The 21,997-nt window shown below is 36.7% G+C and overlaps 1 protein-coding gene across 1 annotated transcript in view; it reads right to left on the bottom strand.

The window, feature by feature from the left end:
• Window positions 1-21,997, bottom strand: part of LOC103498350 (cleavage and polyadenylation specificity factor subunit 3-II) — a 40,875-nt gene that overhangs the window by 15,154 nt on the left and 3,724 nt on the right. The window contains exons 5-9 of the mRNA XM_008460925.3: window positions 7,709-7,782; window positions 5,285-5,421; window positions 3,272-3,335; window positions 2,613-2,678; window positions 2,419-2,488 (exon numbers count right to left, since the gene is read on the bottom strand). Coding sequence (XP_008459147.2) covers window positions 2,419-2,488; window positions 2,613-2,678; window positions 3,272-3,335; window positions 5,285-5,421; window positions 7,709-7,782 — 411 coding nt within the window. The remainder of the gene's footprint in view (window positions 1-2,418; window positions 2,489-2,612; window positions 2,679-3,271; window positions 3,336-5,284; window positions 5,422-7,708; window positions 7,783-21,997) is intronic.

Genomic DNA, 21,997 nt, shown 5'->3' with positions numbered 1-21,997 from the left:
CCTACTTTATCCTCTCCTTATGTGACTAATACAGTGGCTCAGTCTACATTGTATCAGCTTTCAGAGAACAAATTAAATGGCAATAACTATTTCTCATGTTTTCAGTTAGTGAAGATGGTCCTTGAAGGACGACATAAATTTGGCTTTATGACAGGGGAAATACCTCGTCATCCACCAGGCGACCCACAGGAACGATACTGGAAGGTAGAGGACTATTTTTCAATCCATATTGATCAACAGTATGGAACCCCAAACTGGCAAGTCGTTACTGTTTGCTGCAACAGCCAAAGATATTTGGGACTGGACCCAGACACTTTACTCCAAACGTCATAATGCCTCTAGCCTATACACGCTAAGGAAGCAAATTCATGACTGCAAGCAAGGAACCATGGATGTCACATCCTTTTTTAATAAGCTTTCTTTTATCTGGCAGGAAATGGACCTATGCAGAGAACTAGTCTGGAGTAACCCCAGTGATGACATGGTGACATTACCGATGTTAGCTCTACCGAATTTTAGCCTACCATTCGAGATTGAGACTAATGTCTCAGGCTATGGAGTGGGAGTTGTGCTAGTGCAAGGTAAGAGACCAATAGCTTACTACAACCATACTTTGGCAATTAGAGATCGAGCTAAACCAGTCTATGAAGAAAATTGATGGCAGTTGTGCTATCTGTGCAAAGATGGAGACCATATCTTGCTAATATTCCTTCTAATGTTGATCTTAGTTTGGAAACGAAAAGCATGGCAAAAAGGATAGCTAAGCTTCATAAGGAAGCGACAAACCAAATTAAGAAGATGAATGAAAAGTACAAGACACAAGCTGACAAGCACAGGAGGTTCGAAGAATTCAAAAAAGGGGATCTAGTAATAATTTACCTTCGAAGAACAAGACTCCCTAATGAAGATTTTTGTGACAATGCGTATAAGATTGAGTTGAAGACCAAAGAAGATAAAACCTTTTCAGATAATAAAGAGGTTTTGTGACAATGCCTATAAGATTGAGTTGCCCGACCACCTACATATAAACCCTATCTTCAACATAGCGGATATTTCTGAGTATTTTCCTCCTGATCAGCTACAAATTTCAGCCTAAAACTCGAGGACAAGTCTTTTCTTAAGGGGAGGGAATTTGATGTATTAGTGTAGCTGGTAGTTAGTTGTTGTGTTTTATCTTTAGTGGCCGTTTCTTATTAGCTACATGTTGTAATTTTAGATAACATTTCGTGTCAACCAGTTGTATCGGTACCAAGACACCTAGCCAATAGTACAAAAGCTTCAAAACATAGGCTGTTATTTTTTAATCTAGAATTTTAATAAAGAATCTCAGATTTCTTGCCATTGTTGATTGCTTCTCCAAGAAGTCATCATTAATCGTGGTAAAATAAGCGAAAGCCTTCTATCCATAAGTTCTACCAGCAGGCAGCAACAACAATGGCTAATAGCCCACCAAGCATCGCCCCATCCATCCTCAAAGCCAATAAAGGGTTTTAAACACATAGTTCATCGAGCATTGGCTCTAACTCACCAAGCAAATGAATATCAAGCCATCAATGTAGTTCAATCTCCTACCTAAATTCATCACCCAAGCTTCACCATCATTTATGAGTCAAATAGAAGGATGGGTGAAGTAAACTACGAATCTTGGAAAATTCTTAGAGTAGATATCTGTAAGACCCCTATTGTGCACACGTATAAAAGGAAGGGTAAAATGGTAAACACACAGGCCAGCAATGATGAGGGAATGAATTGAAAAAGATCATGCAAAGTGGGCCCACTGTGAGGAATGTAGGGAGGTCTATAAATAGCATCTTTTTGGGATTGGGTAGCTAGGTTTTATTTTTATCTTTTGATCGTAAAGTCTGCTACAGCCTGAAGTTTACCGTAGCTCATAGGGAGGAGGAGCTGGTATGTTTGTTCTTGTTTTGTTTCTTTTCCTTTATTATCATCTTGTGACTTCTATCTTTTGGCTTATATATAAATAATCACAGAGTACCGACTCTGTTTCTGCCATTTAAGTTAGAAATTACTAGATTACCTTGTTAGTATCCTAACAATGTCTTATTCAATAATTGTTCACATATGAGGGGAAAGACTCATATATATAGAGCTTTAATATAAGATTACCCAATTAACCCATTCTTCTTACATCAATGGGCTGAGCTCATTGAAGGGTGTACTAGATGTTCTGATTGAGCAAAACACTCAATAATAAATCATAGCAGCTCAATTGCAGTTCTCAATAAATTTCTAACACACGTCTCAAATTTATCAATAAATTATAGGCAGAAGATTATTGAAGCAGAACGTGGACTTACAAGACATTGGAAATCATGAAGAGTAAACAGGAAGCTAAAAAGTTGCCAATCACGTATATGATATCTAAAAGGATGAAGTAGTTCAATATTCAAAGAGGACCTGCTGAAACGTAGATCGGAAACTTCAGATTCATGCGCTCCCAATAGTCATCCAACAAGACACAAAGTTCCTGCTCAAACAGAAAATTTTATAACGAAACTGAAATAGTATTATATAACATGCGCAAATTCGGTATGAAAGATGCAGATTGCAGTAAAAGATTTAAAAGCCACACCCAATATTCAGTAAAGTACCTGAGCCCGTCCAAGCGCAAAAGTAGGAATAAGGACCTTCCCTCCACTAGCCAAACAATTATGAACCTACATCAAATCATACGGTAAAAAGATCTTGTTCAGATAATTTCATCGCTAGAAATTATAAATTTTAAAGTTAAAATAATTGAGTATATATTTAACAATTTACATTTTAGAATGGATTTAAGTCACCAATCAATACTTAATAGTCATAAGCCATAATCAGTATCAATCTTTTTTTTTATATTCGTGAGTGTCTGGACCAATTTAGGCGCACCTCGACTCGACTAATCAGTATGTATCTGATATCTTGGTCTTCAACTATGATCAGTTAGTCTACAATTGTAACATGCAATATGAACACAGAAAGCCATCAACCAACCTATAATCTTGAATCATCACAAAATAAACCTAAAACAAACCAAATTCACCAAGGGATGTAAAATATATCATTTGCAATCTATCCCTAATTTCAACCATATACCAAGTTGGAATTGGGACAGGATTCAGCTTTAACATAATTATGTCCTGAATTATTATTATGCCAATATGCATGAATAACATGAATGAAAAACCGGCCTATCCGATGTCTAATTAAAAACAAGGTGCAGAAAAGGAAAGTCTGAGTGAAGAGTTTTAATAGTTTAAATAATTCATACAGCTTTAAGAAATTCTCTCTCGCGGGCATACTTAGAATCACGTATGGTTGTCGCATATGTAGACCTGCAAGACAAACATTGAAAGATTACTTTAGAAATATTTTGCAGAACACAAATGCTAACGTACCATGCCAGATGAAAAAGCATCAGAAACAGGGAAATCTCCTCTATTTAACTGGAAGACCATAAATAAAGTTTAGTAGAAATGGGAAAGGTAGTGGACTTAATTCCACGTCTATGTGATTACTTTCAAGTCCATAACCATATTATTAATTAAACTATGACATCTTTTATTGGATAAAATTTCATTGATAATATGAAATTATACAAAAAGAAGGGAGAGGATCTCATCCAATGAAATAAGAAGAAACTTCTCTAATTGAGTATAGCTTTTTTGATAATGTGTAGCTTAGTTGTAATTCACTTTTTATTTCTTTTATTATCTTCTTTTAAATGATACAACACTGTTCATTAAGGGAATGAAAATAGACTGCCGCTAAAAAAAATACAAGGATACAAAAAATAAAGACAAACCAAAAAGTACAACTAAAAACCAAAAAAAAAAAAAAGAACTAAAATGGAATGATGCAAGCATTCCAACCACTATGTATATCCTAAATTGAGAACACTTCAAAACTCTTCGAAAGAGAACACCAAGAAAAAGACATGAGACAAGCCAAGTCAAAAATGAGCATAAGGAGCTTGAGTTGAGGTGTCGATTTGTTGCAATTCACTGTTTTCATTTTTGGTTCCCTTATTTCACTCCCTTGAGGAGTTGGCATCCCTAGAATATTAGGAACTTTTCATTTTAGCGATAAAGCCTAGTATCTTGACCTTGTAGTTGCAAAAAGGTGAAACATTTTTATACCAAGATAAAACTCAAAAATTCCCAAGGTGGGTCTTTTATTTGACCTTGGCAACTCTAAAATGGGCAAAGATGCTTGCATCTTTTGGACAAGGACTGTGACAGGCTATTTTATAGAAGGTACATCACTTTTAGCAATCAATTGAAGCAAATCGTCACCTATTTTTCTTTTTGTAATTATAGCCTTACAGCGCTCATCAATCAATTGTGGTGCTTTTTGTAAATAGAACATAGGACCTTTTGTATCCTATTTCATTATATCAATGAATGGTTATTGTATTGTTTCCCATCCCAAAAAGTAAAAAACAAAGTATTTAGTTCTACAAGTCAAACCCCTCCAACCGATCTATCTAAGAAACAACCTATCAAAAAAATGGCTAGTTCTTTATACTACTTAGCAAACCGTCAAACTAATTCCTAACTAACTACTATTTCTTTTTTTTATTCATGAGTGTCCATGCCTTTTACGAGCACCTTGACTAATTTCACGGGACAAGACGCCTAACCTGACAACATTTGAGCGTCAAGAAAACTCGTATGAAATTAATTTTTAGGTAGGTGGCCACCCATGGATTGAACACATGACCTCTTAGTTAGTTATTGAGACTAATTTCTAACTAACTACTAATTAAACGGTTAATTGAAAATACCAAAAAAAAAAACTAGGCTAAAACAATTCCAGTCTTTGATATGGGCTACATCAGGACTGGTTAGTTCGATCAACATTTATAACCCAACTCGATGGGAGCATTAAAACCCATTTATTTCCAAGTTCAATCCAAACCCATTAGACGTAGCATACTACATTATGACTGTATGATGACATTAAATTATTATCCTATCCTTAATGGTCACTCAATTCCTTGTATTTGATGAGCCTTAGGGATCATTTAAAATGCACATCACCTAGGTCCTCGGTAAGTAAAGAAAGTTCCTCTTCCCCTATTTTATGAATTCAGTCACGTGAGAGTGGATATTTGAACCAAAACAGATACACAGTCTTAAGAAGTTAAGCTATGCTTAGAAGATAAAAATTGGAACCATTTATTTCTGGGTAAAAAATTAGATAATAGATTCAATGTTACTGCATCGCTTTCCTCTGAAAAAGAGAAATAAAAAATTGGAAAAAATTTATGTTCACTTCTTACTCTGTTATAAGAAGGTCTAATTGCATTCGATCAATTTGAGCTGCTCCCAGATGTCTATCAGGTGTCATATTATAGTCTCCTGTGTATACCATAGCAGCATCTCCAACTTTAGCATAAAACATGGCAGCTCCTAAAACCTTAAGAACATGATTGAAATATAAATATGCACATTCCGCATTGACAGTTGAAGTGCTGATGGAGAATATGTGAAGCAACAAGAAAAAACTTTGAGCAGAAGTCATAGAATCATTTGCAGTGGATATAATGATAAATATTAAGAACCAAGTGGAGAATTCTGGGCTACAATTCATGCGTAAGTTGCTAGTAGAACAACATATGTCCACAAAAGATGCACATAAACAGCAAGCAACTAATAACTGGATTCACTTTTTCCCACATCCGACATAAAAAGAAAAATTAACATGTAAAATTTTCCATTTGAATAGCACAAAAAAACAAAAGGTTACAATATCTAACTCAATCTATCACCAGTTTGTCACATCATATCCAATGGCCAATGGAATTTGTTGATTAGCAACACTCAAACTGCATCCTTAACGATCTTATCCTTCTTATTTACGTCTGACTTCTTGTGAAATAAATACAAATGTCCAACATTTGAACTCACATTCACCTACAGAATATTCTAGGAAACTAGATAGAATTCCATAGAAAGCACAGGCATCAGTTTTTTTAAATGGTTTGTTGAGCTTTCATATTTGCAAGCCAACCCCAAAGAAATTAGAAGGGAAAAACAAAAACAAAATAATCATTCACCGATTTCAACTTGAAAATTTTGAAAATATGGGAGATTTTCAAAGCTCATGCAGTTGAAAACTCTTTTTTTGTTTAAATAAAAAAAATGGTCTTTTGGTCCCTAAGATTTGGAGTCCATGCTTATTTGGTCCCTAAAGTTTCTAGTCCCTCAACTTTTTCGAATGCTTCTAAATGGTCCACGACTTAACTTGAAGTTAACGAAATACTTACTAGACAGATATGTGTTGATGTAGGAGTTAATTGTATTAGATGATGTGTCAATTATATGGGATGAGTTGGAAAATAAAATAAACTTAATTTAAAATTAAAGAAAAGTTATTTAAAAGCTATTTCATGTAATTAAGAAGATTACTAATGAAAATTGTGGATCTTATCAAATTGTTCACTTCTTCAATGTTGAGTTTCACAAATGGTCTTCCTGGTTCTTTCTTCAACAGTGCCTTGCTGACGGCTCTATATGTTAACCGCCTTCAGATTTTAGCAGCAAATAGACAGAAAATTTAATGATCACCACTGTCCAAATCAAGATTTGGAGTTGGCAGTATAAAAAATGACTTGGTAGTAGTTTTATTGACGAGAATTGAAGTTTCAATTACATCAAAATTAACTTCCTCGATCCCATCATGCTAATCAGTCACAATTTCAATATTTTCCCACAGCAAAAAGGAATTACAGGAAACAACAATATTTAAACTGGGTTAGTTAATCTGATTTTGATATTTCTACCGGTAGTTCTTTTTAATCAATAACTAATTTTTCATACAAAAAAGGAAATCCCACCGTAATGAGGTTTCAAAGTCTAAGCTAGTGAAGAAAGGTGGGGACGGGGAGTTTCTTATCCTTTGGTTGAGCTTGTTTCTTGCTTTTCCCTTATCAATTAGTCAAACTAAAGGGGTCACGTTCTATTTTTTCTTCAAGGATTAGATGACCATTAACCACAATCCAAGTGGACAATAGACGGTGACAGGAAGGAGTTGGCCAACAATGGACAATGGGCTGGAAAATTATTGTAAATGGCAAAATTGTTGAAAATGTTTACAAAATATAGCAAAATTTCAAAGTTTATTAATGATAAACAATAATAGATGCTGATAGACTTTTATCAATATCTATTAATGTACTAACAAAAGTCTATAAATGTCTATGAGTATCTACCATTGAGATAGTTTGAAACTTGGCTATATTTTGTAAATATTTTTGTTCATAATGCTATATTTGCAAATGCCGTTAAGGGCTTTAAATGCCATTTATGAAACAAAAATCGAAGAAGCTTCGTGTTTTGAAGCTTTTCTACTGCAATTATGGCCAGAAGTATATTTAAAAAAAACTTTTAAATATTTTAAATAACTTTCCTCAGGGGCTAGAGAGAAGAGATATCATAACCAAGGAGGTTATAAAATCCCCTCCAACCTAAATTAATATAAAGGTTGCTACTTGCTAATATTGGGTAAAAAGCATAGAAAGAGAAACAAGTAAATGACAGGATGAAACTCAGAGTTGAGTAATGAAACAAGGATGAAATTTAGCACAAGCCAACAACACATAGGACATGTCTACCACCCATGAGAAAGATTGTCAGCCACCTCTAAAGAAGCTATATTAGGAGATGCAAAATAAGAAAACGAAATGTATAAAAAGAGGCTTTACATGTCCAGCATAGTAAGCACGAATTTGAAGATCTTCATCAACCTGTATAGTCTGCTTCAAATCCACAGGTACAACTGCAGGTGAATCAAGATCAATGGCAAATAATCTTAAGATACAAAGAAAAAATAATGGCATGGCAATTGATGTATATCAAATACATTAGAACAAAAGCAAAAAAGGTACCCACAGTCTACAGAAACTTAACTGTTACGTAATACACAACTACCAATAATGCAGTTTCGAACTCAATTTGAGCAAGTACAATCATCAAACTAGGGTGTGTTTGGATTGTCTATGAAAAAAAATGTTTTCGAAAAATGCATTTTCTTTAAACATTTTTTCTAAAAATTGTTTATAGTTTAAACACTTTCATGTTTGGTTATATTTTCTCGTAAGTGTTCATATACACATTTTTGTTTGGCCTGTTCAACACCAAACTGTTTATATTAATGTCAAATTACCACAAAGGTCTATGAAATATTATGAACTAAAAATTAGACATTAATTTTATAATTTTCTTGTGTTAAAAATAAAATATTTTCGGACTATAGAATTATAGAAGCACATCTAACTTGAAATTTAAATACAGAATCATAATAAAACAATTTCATCTCCAACAATAATACATAAATTTTATTCATTTCAGTATATCCCTTCTAAAATTTTGAAGAGATTCATTAAATTTTAAGATTTGAAATTTGTTGAAAATTATCTATTTCTATTGTTGTGTTAAAAATTTAAGATTTAAAATTCATTAAATCAATAAAACATAAATTCAACAACAATTATCGTTGGAAGGTGGATGGGAGAGGTGGGTTAATGCAAGGGTAGTTTAGTCATTTGATTATATGCTTAACATTTGTGAGGAATTTCCGGTTAAACACCAAATAATCTCTTTTCCTAAAATTTGGTTCCGTGTGTTCTCTCTAAAATATTTTATTTCAAAAACTTATTTTTAGAAAAGTTATCTTAAATAGTTATCAATCACCTCAATTACTCTTAAAATGGTTTAATTTAAAAATTAAACACTTCAAAAGTTAATCCAAACACACCCTTAGTAAATGGGAACAAACATAAATAATGAACATGTAATTGGGAACAAACATAAATAATGAACATGTAATTGGGAACAAACATAAATAATGAACATGTAATTGGGAACAAACATAAATAATGAACATGTAATTGAGCATGAAGTGTGAGGATCTCATAAAATAGCAATTTTCCATATTCAAGGTTTCTCCTTCTACACTATGTATATTAGGTCGAAAGAAAACAAACAAAAGAAAAGAACAAGTTTCGGTTAATAAAAAAATAAAGGCAAAGTAAGACTTGCACAATAAGGCCAAATCCAAAATCATTTGAAATCAGACAAAAAAGTACAACGCGAGGCCAAATAAACCAAGAACAGAAACCACTAAAGAGAGCTTACTATACAACATTTGAAGAGATAAAATTCATTCTGTCCTCCAATTTGCTGATGACGCTTAACGGTTCTGTAAATATAATGATGCAATGCTTGTTGTGTTAATTAAAATTATTGCTCTTTTTGAAGCATGATCAGGTCTGATAGTTAATGAAGGAGAAATTAGCAATTTGTGGTCTAAATGTGGGAAACTTAAAGTTGTCTGAAGTGCCAAGGCGGACCAATTGTAAGGTGGTAACCTTACCTCTCCTTTATCTTGGCCTTCTCCTTTGGTGGACAGTCGGTCATTTTTTCAGCAACCGGTAACTGAAAAAAATTTAACAAGCTTGCTAGAAACATTTTTACCCCTCACAAGGAGATGATCAACTCTTTGCAACTCAGTTATCTCAAGTATCCCCTTAACTACATGTCTCTTTCCATTATGCATTTATGCCTTCTCAAGTTTGAGCTTGGATTTAGAGTGTTTGATGAAAGTCTTTTGGAAAGGTAATGAAGGTGGTAAGCGATAGAACTTAGCATCTAAACTTCAATGTGACGGTGGTTTAGGAATTGGAGCTTTAAAGCAAATTTGGCACTTTTGAGACTCCCAATCCTGTAATCCTAGACACTCAAATTACCAAGTTAATTGATGAGTTCCCTATTTTGGTTGAGGAGCCAAAATAATTACCCTCCTCTTAGATTAGGAATATACAGCACCACATAGACTTAATCCCCAGAAGCTCACTACCTAATTTACCCCATTATCGTATGAGATCAGAATATGAAGCTTTACATGAACGAATACAATCCCTCCTAGATACAGGCCATATTCAACGAAGCCTTAGTCTTTGGACCATCCCCCCATTATTTGCACCTAAAATAGATGGCGCACAGAGCTATGAAGTAAATAACAATTAAATATCGTTTCCCCATACCTCGTTTAACCGACCTAGATCAATTAGGGGCGGCCTCAATTTTCTCTAAAATAGACCTTAGGAGGGGGTACCTGATAAATACCGGAACTAACAAGAAGAACTACTCTTTATTTCAACAAATTGATAGGATATTACATAATTATTGAATTGAGGAGATCTCAATTCAATGAGTTAGGGATACGCTTCTTGATCTCCTTTCTCCTGTGGATGAACAAGCCTAAAATCTCTAATACAGAATTCGTACCATTCTTCCTGCCAACTATGCTATTTATATTTCACTATTAGCTAACTGCCTTAACTAACTAACTAACACAGCTTATTACAGCTGTTATTTCTCACACGTGTTTCTTTTTCCCCTTTCTATTATATTGTAGAATAAATGGGAGTCTATCATTACTATGCCCTTCCAAATTCACCTTGTCCTCAAGGTGAAAATCTGGATATAGCATCTGCACTTCTTCATATTTCTCCCACGTTGCTTCATGCTTCGGTAGTCCTTCCCAACTAATCAGCACTTCCCACTTTCCCAACTTGTCCTTCCGGTAATGAGCACCCTCTTGAGGAACAGCCTTCCACTCATGAGTCTCGGTTAGATACTGTGCTGTAGAATACACGTTCACATGTTCACCAACCATCTTCTTCAGTTGAGAAACATGAAAAACCAGATGAATGAATGTATCAACAGGTAATTCCAGTTTATAGGCCACAGGACCAATCTTCTCAATAACCTTGTAAGGTCCGAAGAATTTGGGAGAGAGTTTCTCATTTCTTTTCTTTCGTAGAGACGACTGCTTGTAGGGTCTCAATTTAAGAAACACCATGTCACCTACTTGATATTGCACATCCCTCGTCTTTTTATCAACATATTTCCTCATGTTTTCTTGTATACCGAGTTTCTCATGTTTGCTTGTTGTTGTTTTTCGGACCGTAGACGCATCATCTCCATGTTTTTCGTTAGCTCAATCAGCGTCGATTCGATCACCGGCATCTTCATCAATTCTTTCTTGATTCCGGCCACTTCTTGTTCAAAGGATTCCATTCTTTCTTCGATTCTGGTCTGCACCATTCTTTCTTCGTTTCACGGATTGTTTCGGCTCTGATACCAATTTGATAGGAACCGAATTTCAATATGAAATTCCAGTAGCTTTTTATTAGTAAATTTCTGTAAGAGGTTTGAATTGAGGAGATCTCAATTCAATTACAATGTCACAATCTCTCTAGCTTCCTCCGCTCAAGAAATGCAAGACTAAATTCTTTCTACAAGACTCCTCTCCATCTCCCGCCTAAACCCCCTTTTAAACTCTCCTCTCCACTAACTACTCAACTGCTTCTAACAACCTTCAGTAACAACTTTCTTACTAATGTTTATTTAATTACAAAGGTGCCCCCGCTTTCTAATTCTTTCTTTTATTCTTTCTGCTGTACTGGAACAATATTGGAGGTCTAACAAAATATCACCTCAAAACCATGGGCCTTAGGCAATCCTTCTACAAAATCGATAGAAATATCACTCCAAATCTGATTAGGCACTTCCAAGGGTAAAAGTAATCCAGCAGGAGATAAAGTAAGTGCCTTATTTCTTTGACATTTCTTTGACATACTAAGCATTCATCACAGTATATTTTAACATCGGGTTTCATCCCCTCCTAGTATAATTCAGCAACCAGTCTTTTATAAGCTCTCAAAAATCCAGAGTGGCCTCCAAAAACCAAATCATGATATGTATGAAGTATAGCAGGAATTAAGGATGAAGATTTAGAAATTACCAGCTTGTTCTTATACTTCAACATCCCATGCTGCATTGAAAATTTTCCTTCCGTTGCTTCTCCTGACCCACTCATTTCTACCATTATCTTTTGCAACTTGTAATCTTTTTTCACTTCCTCTTTAATTGTTTCAAGATCAACAATAGTTGGAGTAGTCAAACTGTATAGATTCATGGCTGGTGATATCCTGGAAAGAGCATCAGCTGCCTTATTTTTCAGTCCTTGCTCGTACTCCACTTCGAAAGAGTATCCCAAAAGTTTGGCTAGTCATCTATGATATTGTGGTTGAACTACTCTTTGTTCAAGTAGGAACTTCAATGACTTCTAATCTGTTCTAACTATAAATTTAGTCCCTAACAGATACGGCCTCCACCTTTGGACAGCAAAAGCCACCACCATCAGCTCTCTCTCATAAACTGGTCGTGCCCTATCTCTTATAACCAAAGTATGACTATAAAAAGCAATGGGTTGTTTCATTAGAACCAGCACTGCTCCTATCCCAAAAAGGAGAGACCCTATATGGGATATGGAAGCATAGTCTTACGACCAAAGTATGACTATAAAAGGCAATGGATTGTTTCATTAGAACCAACACTGCTCCTATCTCAAAAAGGAGAGAAAAATCAGAATATCAGGCATATCTCTTATAATGTGCCCCTATATGGGATATGGAAGCATAGTCTTGTAACCAAAGTATGACTATAAAAGGCATATAGAAGCATAGTCTTTTTAAGTTTCTAACGTGCCCCTATCTCTTATAACCAAAGTATGAATATAAAAGGCAATGGGTTATTTCAGAAAGGAGAGAAAAATCAGGCATTGCTAGAACAGGGAGAGTCATCATAGTCTTTTTAAGTTTCTCAAAGGCTTCTTCTGCTTCGCTAGACCACTTAAATCCCTCTTATTAAGTAGCTGAGTTAGAGGAGCAGCAATGAATCCATAATGACGAGCAAACCTTCTGTAATACCCTGTCAAACCAAGAAATACACGTACTTCTCTCACACTAATTGGACACGGCCATTCAGCTACTGATTTGATTTTTTTCGAGTCAACTTCTACTCCTTGCTCTGATATTATATGACCTAGGTACTCGACCTTAGGTTTGGCAAAGCTACATTTCTTTCTATTGGCATACAGCTCGTTTTCTCTCAGGATTTTAAGTACCTCTTCTAGATGTTCTAGATGCTCTTCAATGCTTCTGCTGTAAATCAGAATATCATCAAAAAAAAAACTAACACAAACTTCCTAAAAAGTGACTTGAATACCTTATTCATCAGTGATTGAAAAGTGGTTGGCACATTAGTAAGCCCAAAAGACATGACTAAGAACTCATAATGCCCTTCGTAAGTTCTAAAGGCTGTCTTTTCGATATCTTCTTCATTCATTCGAATTTGATGGTATCCAGCCTTCAAATCAATCTTTGAGAACAAGGAAGCTCCATTCAACTCATCAAATAACTCCTCTATAACTGGAATGGAAAATTTGTCTGGAATAGTAGCATTATTCAATGCTCTATAATCCACACAAAAACAACGGCTACCATCCTTCTTTTTTACGAGAAGCACTAGACTTGAATAAAGACTACTGCTCGGTCTTATAACTCCTGAGACCAGCATTTCTCCCACTAGTTTCTCATTCAAACACGTCTGAAAAATTATCCAACACTACTGACACTGACTCTTCCATAGTACATATGCTCTCATCTTTATTTAGTTCAACCGCTAGCACCTCCTTCAACTCAATCGCCCTACATTCCACAAGAAAATCTTGATCATCCTCTCCCCAAGTTTTCATCATATTTTTAAGGCTCACTCGAGACTTGGTGAGACTTGAATCCTCCTTAATACTCATTTTTCTGCCTTGATGCTGGAATGTCAAAAGTAAATTCTTCCAATCAACTTTAGTTACTCCCAAGGAGTACAACCATTGCATCCCAAGGATAATATCAACACCGCCAAGTTCTAAGGGCAAGAATTCATCTTTCACAGTCCATTCTTCAAGTTGAATTTCTATCCCTTCGCAAACTCCTTTACTTTGGACTGTCTTTCCAGACCCTAAAATAACTCCATAATGAGGAGTTCCATTAGCTGACAGTTGCAGTAGCTTCACTAATTTCTCATAGATGAAATTGTGAGTGGCCCCACAATCAATCAACACAATAACCTCTTCATCCTGCAACTTCCCTCTCACCTTCATGGTCCCTAGATCATTCAATCCCACCACAGAGTTGATTGATAATTCAACACAAGTTATGCTAATTCCTTTGACTTCTACAATGTTTAACTCCTTCCTTTTTGCTTCCTCTTCTTCCATAATTTCGAATTCTTCATTGTTATCGGTTGTTATGATATATATATTTATATTATATGTCCACCGATACTTCTCACATATAACCATAGAAATAAGGGGAAGTGGGCACGTGAGATGAAGGAGGGAAATGCGGGATTAGGGGAACTGAATGGTGGGCCCAGTAGTTAGTTAGGATTAGGGGGAGTTTTAATAGGGAAGATTCAAAGAGAAAGGGAGGCAGAATTTTGTGGAGTAAAATCAGGACTATCTCACTCCTTGAGAGATAGGAGGAATAGTATCAGGTTCCATCGTTTTGGTTTATTGTTTTCGGTAATTACTTTTCAGTTTTGATTTTGTTTCTATTACTGGTTGAAAGTCTTGTGTTCTGGTTAGGGCAGGATTGCTATCCTAGTAGTGTGCTTTGATTTTTTTCTTTTCATTTGCTATTGTAATTAAGTTTGAATATCAATAAAGTAAAGTCACCATATTGGTGTTCTATCACGTTTCCATAAACTTCGTATCGCCTGTTATTGCTTCTTGGATTGTAGTTACATGAACTCCAGGTTCTTCGTGATCTCGGTCAAGCTAAGTTCGATCGCAGGAATTTTACTCATCTCTTTCTTCATTCCGGCAATTTCCTAATCTATCAATTCCATCCTTTTCTCGATTCTTGTCTGAAGCATTTTGGATTTCTTCCCCAAAATTCAGCTCTGTTCAATTGTAGTTGCATCAACTCCAGGTTCTTCGTGATCTCGGTCAAGCTAAGTTCGATCGTAGGAATTTTACTCATCTCTTTCTTCATTCCGGCATTTTCTTGATCGATCAATTCCATCCTTTTCTCGATTCTTGTGTCTAAAGCATTTTGGATTTCTTCCCCAAAATTCGGCTCTATACCAAAATGATGAATACCGAAACTAACAAGAAGAATTACTCTCTTTATTTCAACAAATTGATAGGATATTACAGAATTATTGAATTGAGGAGATCTCAATTCAATGAGTTAGGGATACGCTTCTTGATCTCCTTTCTCCCGTGGATGAACAAGCCTAAATTCTCTAATAAAGAATTCGTACCATTCTTCCTGCCAACTATGCTATTTATATTTTACTATTAGCTAACTGCCTTAACTAACTAACTAACTAACACAGCTTATTACAGCTGTTATTTCTCACACGTGCTTCTTTTTTCCCTTCTACTATATTGTAGAATAATTGGGGATCTATCATTTGCACCATCCCCCATTATTTGCACCTAAAATAGATGGCACACAGAGCTATGAACTAAATAACAATTAAGTATCATTTCCCCATACCACGTTTAACCGACCTTCTAGATTAATTAGGGGGGCAAGTACCATGCCACCAAATTCAAATCCACCTAGGAGATGAGTGGAAAACAGCCTTTAACACTAGTGAAGGTGTCTTTTACCATTTTTATAGAAGTTTATTGTAGTATACTTTGGTGACATTCTATTTTATAGGTGTACTTATAACACATATCTAGAACACTTATATTCAATTTACTTATATTCAGTTTGCTCTGTTTTAAAGGAAAATGCATTATATATAAACTTGAAAAGATGTTCTTTTCTTCGATCTAAACTCTATTTTTCGGGATTCCGAATTAGTTAAAAAGGTGTTAGTGTAGACCCTAAGAAAATTAAAGCTATAGTTGATTGACCACAACCTAAACCTGTAAAAGATGTACAAAGCTTCCTACACCCTATGTTTTTAAATTCCCAAGGCACACTAGGGCGCAATGACCTGCCGAGTGTAGGTGCAAGGCGCACAAAATGGCTCAAGCTTTTTTATTTGTGATGCATACTACATAGAAAAATATTACATTAAAAAGAGAATATAGTTGAAGTGGAAATATGGAAAAGGAAAATACTCGAGATACAAGAAATTTTGCATTTAGGCTCAATAAATTTGATTCTTTTAGTTAATAAAAAAGGAAAATCCTTAATTATTACTATTTCAAGTCCTAAGGCCAGGGTTCTGAGCCTTTGGACTTCACAAAAGGGGTGTTCCTCCTTATTTTGTGAGCCTCAACTCTCCAAGGTGAGGCACCAGACCTAGGCCTTGAGCCTAGGTGAGCATCCGAGAGGGCTTTTAAAACACTGCCTAGGCCTAGCTTCATTTCACAGAAAATTTATCCAGAATTAAAGTACCATTGCAGCCCCACTGACACCTTGTTTAAAAACCAAAGTTCGCATTGAATGGGGGAAAACCAAACAAAAAGTCTGAAAGGAGTCTTAAGCTCAATAACAGTTCTAGGATTTCAGATTTTAATAAAACTTTTGAGGTATTTGTAGACGCTTCTGAAATAGGAATAGGGGCAATTTTAAGTCAAAACAAACATCCCATAGATATCTTTAGCAAAAAACTTAAGGCCCCGTTTGGTTCGTTGCTTCGTGATTCATTTTTGCTTTTATGTTTTAAAAAACAAAAAATACAAGAAAAACAATTAAAGAACGTTTGGTATACCTAAACGATTTCTAAATACCTTTGAAGTAGCCCATTTTTAAAAAAATAAATTGTCGTATTTGTTAGAATTAGTAGGGCTTTGCCGTTAGAGTATTTTTGGAAAGAATAATATAGAAGATTTTATTTCCTAAATATTTCCTAGATCTTTTCCTTTCTTACTCCTATTGTACTCTATTTATTCTCTCCCTTTGTACCTATTGTGTTCATTCATAGGAGAAATAATAAAAACTAAAGTATCGTGGTTTTTCTCTCGGTTCTCGGGTTTCCACGTAAGCCTCGGATTGTTGTTAATTGCTTTCAATATGGTATTAGAGCAAAACAATAACGAAACCCTAGAAAATAACGTAGGAGAAACCCGGATCGAAACTGAACCCGTCATTGCCGCCGCCAGGATCGCCACCGCCGCCATGGAGAAACTGCTCCAAAACCTACAGAAACCGCCGATCTACCCAACGAGAGTGGTTTCACAGCCGTACGCACTACCGTCCGACCAGAAGATGCCTCACGCGCCGCTCTTGTCCGGTGCGTGGGCCCACGCGCCGTCGCCGTTTCATCTCACCGCCAAACCCATTCCCTTCTACGCGCCGCCGGATATCCAACCGTCAAACCCTTCCAGCCATCCGCATCCTCACGTGCCGCCTATGAACTCCGGACAGCAACCCTCAACTGTAAATCTGTCAAATCTGTACAGTAAGCATCCACTGTATGTTGACTCTTTACAGCAACCGTTGTTTTCTGGTAACGGGATTGATCAACCCAGAACAGATCAGACATTGAAGCGGGCGAGTCTTCGACGCATTCCAAACCAACCGAGTTGCCGATGTATTCCAAGAACCCAGTAACTTCGTTCCCTAATTTACCGTCAAATTATATAACTGGCTCTTTGGGTTCGTCTACAAGGAATTTTTCAGGTGAAAAATTAAATGGGCAAAATTATTTCTCTTGGTCCCAATCAATAAAGATGTTCCTTGAAGGTCCCACTAGTTCGGCTTCTTAACTGGAAAGACTGTACGTTCTCCACCAGGAGACACCTTGGAACGACTCTGGAAAGGGGAGGACTCACTTATTCGGTCCATGCTGATTAATAGTATGGAACCACAGATCGGCAAGCCTCTACTATATGCAGCCACAGCAAAAGATTTGTGGGATACAACTCAGACCCTTTACTCGAAACGACAGAATGTCTCTCGGTTGTATACACTGCAAAAACAGGTTCATAATTGCAAACAAGGGACTCTGAATGTAACTACCTATTTTAACAAGCTCTCTCTCCTCTAGCAAGAGATGGATTTGTGCAGAGAGACAGTTTGGGACACACCAAATGACGGTACACAATATGCTAAACTTGAAGAGGTTGACCGTGTTTATTACTTCCTTACAGGACTTAATCCCAAATTTGATACTGTTTGTGGTACTATACTCGGACAAAGACCTCTTCCCTCCTTAATGGAAGTTTATTTTGAAGTCCGCCTGGAAGAGGATCGCACTAATGCCATGGGTGTACTGACTACCCCTACCATTGACTCCGCTACCTTTAGCGCTCGATCCTCAAATCATGAAAGTGACAAGAATAATGGGAAGTCAATCCCCGTGTGTGAGCACTGCAAGAAACAATGGCACACCAAGGATCAGTGTTGGAAACTCCACGGTCGTCCCCCAGGAGGTAAGAAACGGTCCTCCAACGAGAAACAGAACTCAAGACGTGCCTACATTAGTGAGACTACCCCTGCCAGCACTTCTCAATCAACTGGTCCTATTGCGAGCCAAATCAAGACTCGGGGGCTACAGATCACTTGATGGGTGTCATTGCTCAGTCAGGTATGCCTCAGTCCCTTGGGCTTATTAGCATTGATGGGAAGAATCCCTGGATCATAGACTCGGGGGCTACAGATCACTTGATAGGTTCTTCGGAACACTTTATCTCAGAAAAAATCCGAATAGCCGACGGCTCTCTAGCTCCAATCGTTGGCAAAGGACAAATAGTTCCCTTTGACGGTTTTGCTCTCCAGAATGTCTTGAATGTCCCTAAACTGTCTTACAATTTATTATCTATAAGCAAGATCACTCATGAGTTGCATTGTAAAGCTATCTTCTTACCTGAATTGGCTTATTTTCAGGACATGAGCTCAGGGAGGACGATTGGCACTGTCTGACATAGTAGAGGACTTTACATCCTTGATGATGATACCTCCTGTAGTAGTTTGTCTAAATCCTACTTTAGCACTTCTGAACAAGATTGTATGTTGTGATATTTTCGACTGGGCCACCCAAACTTTACATATATGCAATATTTATTTCCCCACCTTTTTTCTAAACTTGATGTCTCTTCTCTATCTTGTGATGTGTGTATCCAGGCTAAACAACATCAAGTCTCTTTTCCCTCACAACCATATAAACCTGCACAACCGTTTACCCTATCCATAGTGACGTTTGGGGTCCTTCCAAGGTCACCACCTCATCGGGAAAGCGGTGGTTTGTAACTTTCATCGATGACCATACCCGTCTCACCTGGGTCTACCTTATCACAAATAAATCTGAGGTTTCATCCATTTTCCAAAACTTCTATCATACTATTAAAACACAATTTCATACAAAAATTGCAATTCTTCGGAGTGATAATGGTCGGGAATTCCAAAACCACAACCTTAGTGAATTTTTAGCCTCCAAGGGGATTGTTCACCAAACCTCGTGTGCCTACACTCCTCAACAAAATGGAGTGGCTGAACGAAAAAACCATCACCTTGTGGAAGTAGCCCATTCTCTTATGCTTTCCACTTTCCTTCCATCATACCTATGGGGAGATGCTATTCTTACAGCCGTTCACCTAATCAATAGAATGCCTTCTCGTATCCTCCACCTTCAGACTCCCTTAGATTGTCTTAAGGAGTCTTACACCTCTACTCACCTTGTTTCTGAGGTTCCTCTTCGTGTGTTTGGGTGTACCGCTTATGTCCATAATTTTAGCCCTAATCAAACCAAGTTTACCCATCGGGCTCACGCTTGTGTGTTTGTTGGGTATCCCTTTCACCAGCACGGTTATAAATGTTTTCAGCCGCCGTCTAAGAAATACTTTTTCACTATGTTGTCACTATGGATGTTACTTTCTAAGAGAACCGACCCTACTTTCCCATTAGCCATCTTTAGGGGGAGAGTGTGAGTGAAGAGTCTAACAACACCTTTGAATTTATTGAACCTACTCCTAGTACCGTACCTGACGTTGATCCTGATCCTATAATCTAACCCACAAACCAAGTTCCCTGGAAAACATATTACAAGAGGAATCTCAGAAAGGAAGTTGGGTCCCCTACTAGTCAACCGCCGGCTCCAGTCCAAGACTTCAAACCTCCTCGAGACCAAGGTATGGAAAACCCTACAGAACCTTGTACTAATAATACGATGAGTGAGAATGACAGGTCTGATGTTGCTGTTCTTGAAAATATGGAAGAAAAGAACCATGGTGATGAGACTGAGGTTATAATAGAAACCAGTAACAATGAAGCTGAACAGGGTCATACAAGGAAATTTGATGAGTATGATCCCTCTCTTGACATTCCCATTGCTTTGAGAAAAGGTACCAGATCCTGCACTAAACATCTCATTTGCAACTATGTTTCCTATGATAATCTCTCTCCACAGTTTAGAGCGTTTATAGTAAGTCTTGACTCTACCATAATACCAAAAAATATCTACACTGCTCTAGAGTGTCCTGAATGGAAAATTGTTGTTATGGAAGAGATGAAGGCTATTGAAAAGAATAGAACTTGGAAGATTTATGCTCTACCCAAGAGACATAAAACTGTAGGATGCAAATGGGTGTTCTTTCTCAAATACAAAGCAGATGATACGCTTGATAGACACAAGGCAAGATTAGTTGCACAGGATTTACTCAGACCTATGGTATTGACTATTCAGAAATCTTTTCTCCAGTTGCTAAGTTGAATACTGTTAGAGTCCTGCTATTTGTTGCTGTGAACAAAGATTGGCCGCTATACCAGTTGGATGTTAAGAATGCCTTTTTGAATGGAGACCTTGTGGAGGAAGTCTACATGAGCCCCACGCCAGGATTTGAAGCCCAATTTGATCAATAAGTGTGTAAACTCCATAAATCCCTATATGGTCTGAATTTGAAATCAAGGATTTGAGAAATCTGAAATATTTCCTTTAAATGGACGTGGCCAGATCTAAAGAAGGTATCTCAATGTCTTAGAGAAACTACACCCTTGATTTGCTAACCGAGACAGGTATGTTGGGATGTCGTCCTGCTGATACTCCTATTGAATTCAACTGTAAACTATGAAACTCTGATGATCAAGTTCCAGTTGATAAAGAACAATATTAGCGCCTTGTAGGTAAATTAATTTACTTATCTCATACTCATCCTGATATTTCTTTTGCTGTAAGTGTTTGTCAGCTAATTTATGTAGGCTCCCTATGAGAAACATATGAAAGCTGTTAACAAAATCCTGAGATACTTGAAAAATACACCTGGTAAAGGGTTAATATTTAGAAAAACAAATAGAAAGACCATTGAGGCATATACTGACTCGGATTGGTCAGGATCTGTTATTGACAGAAAGTCTACCTCTGGTTATTGTACCTTTGTTTGGGGCAATCTTGTAACTTGGAGGAGTAAGAAGCAAAGTGTTGTGGTCAGAGCAGTGCTGAGGCTGAATACAGAGCTATGAGTCTAGAAATATGTGAAGAAATTTGGCTCCAGAAAGTCTTGTCAGATCTTCATCAAGAATGTGAGGCACCATTGAAGCTTTTTTGTGATAGTAAAGCCGCTATTAGTATTGCTAACAACCCAGTTCAACATGATAGAACTAAACATGTTGAGATTGATCGACATTTCATCAAAGAAAGACTTGACAGTGGAAGCATATGCATTCCGTACATTCCTTCAAGCCAACAGGTTGCTGATGTTCTCACCAAGGGGCTTCTCAGAGCACACTTCGACCTTTGTGTTAGCAAGTTGGGACTCATTGATATTTACGTCCCAACTTGAGGGGGAGTGTTAGAATTAGTAGGGTTTTGCCCTTAGAGTATTTTTGGAAAGAATAACATAGAAGATTTTATTTTCAAAGTATTTCCTAGATCTTTTCCTTTCTTACTCCTATTGTACTCTATTGATTCTCTCTTTGTACCTATTGTATTCATTCATAAGAGAAATAATAAAAACTAAAGTATCGTGGTTTTTCTCCGGTTCTCGAGTTTCCACGTAGGCCTCGGGTTGTTGTTAATTGCTTTCAATAGTATTTTTGGTTTTAAATTTTGTTTTCAGAAATTATGAACATGGGATACACTATTGCATTTCCAAATTCACAATCAAACACAAATTTTGAATTTTGAGTTCAAATTTCAAAATTTTAAATTGAAACCAAACGTGTTTCAATATAGTGTGAAAAAGA

This window comes from Cucumis melo, chromosome 11 (assembly GCF_025177605.1).
Source record: "Cucumis melo cultivar AY chromosome 11, USDA_Cmelo_AY_1.0, whole genome shotgun sequence".
Classification (NCBI taxonomy): domain Eukaryota; kingdom Viridiplantae; phylum Streptophyta; class Magnoliopsida; order Cucurbitales; family Cucurbitaceae; genus Cucumis; species Cucumis melo.
This window is presented reverse-complemented; position numbering and strand designations above follow the sequence as displayed.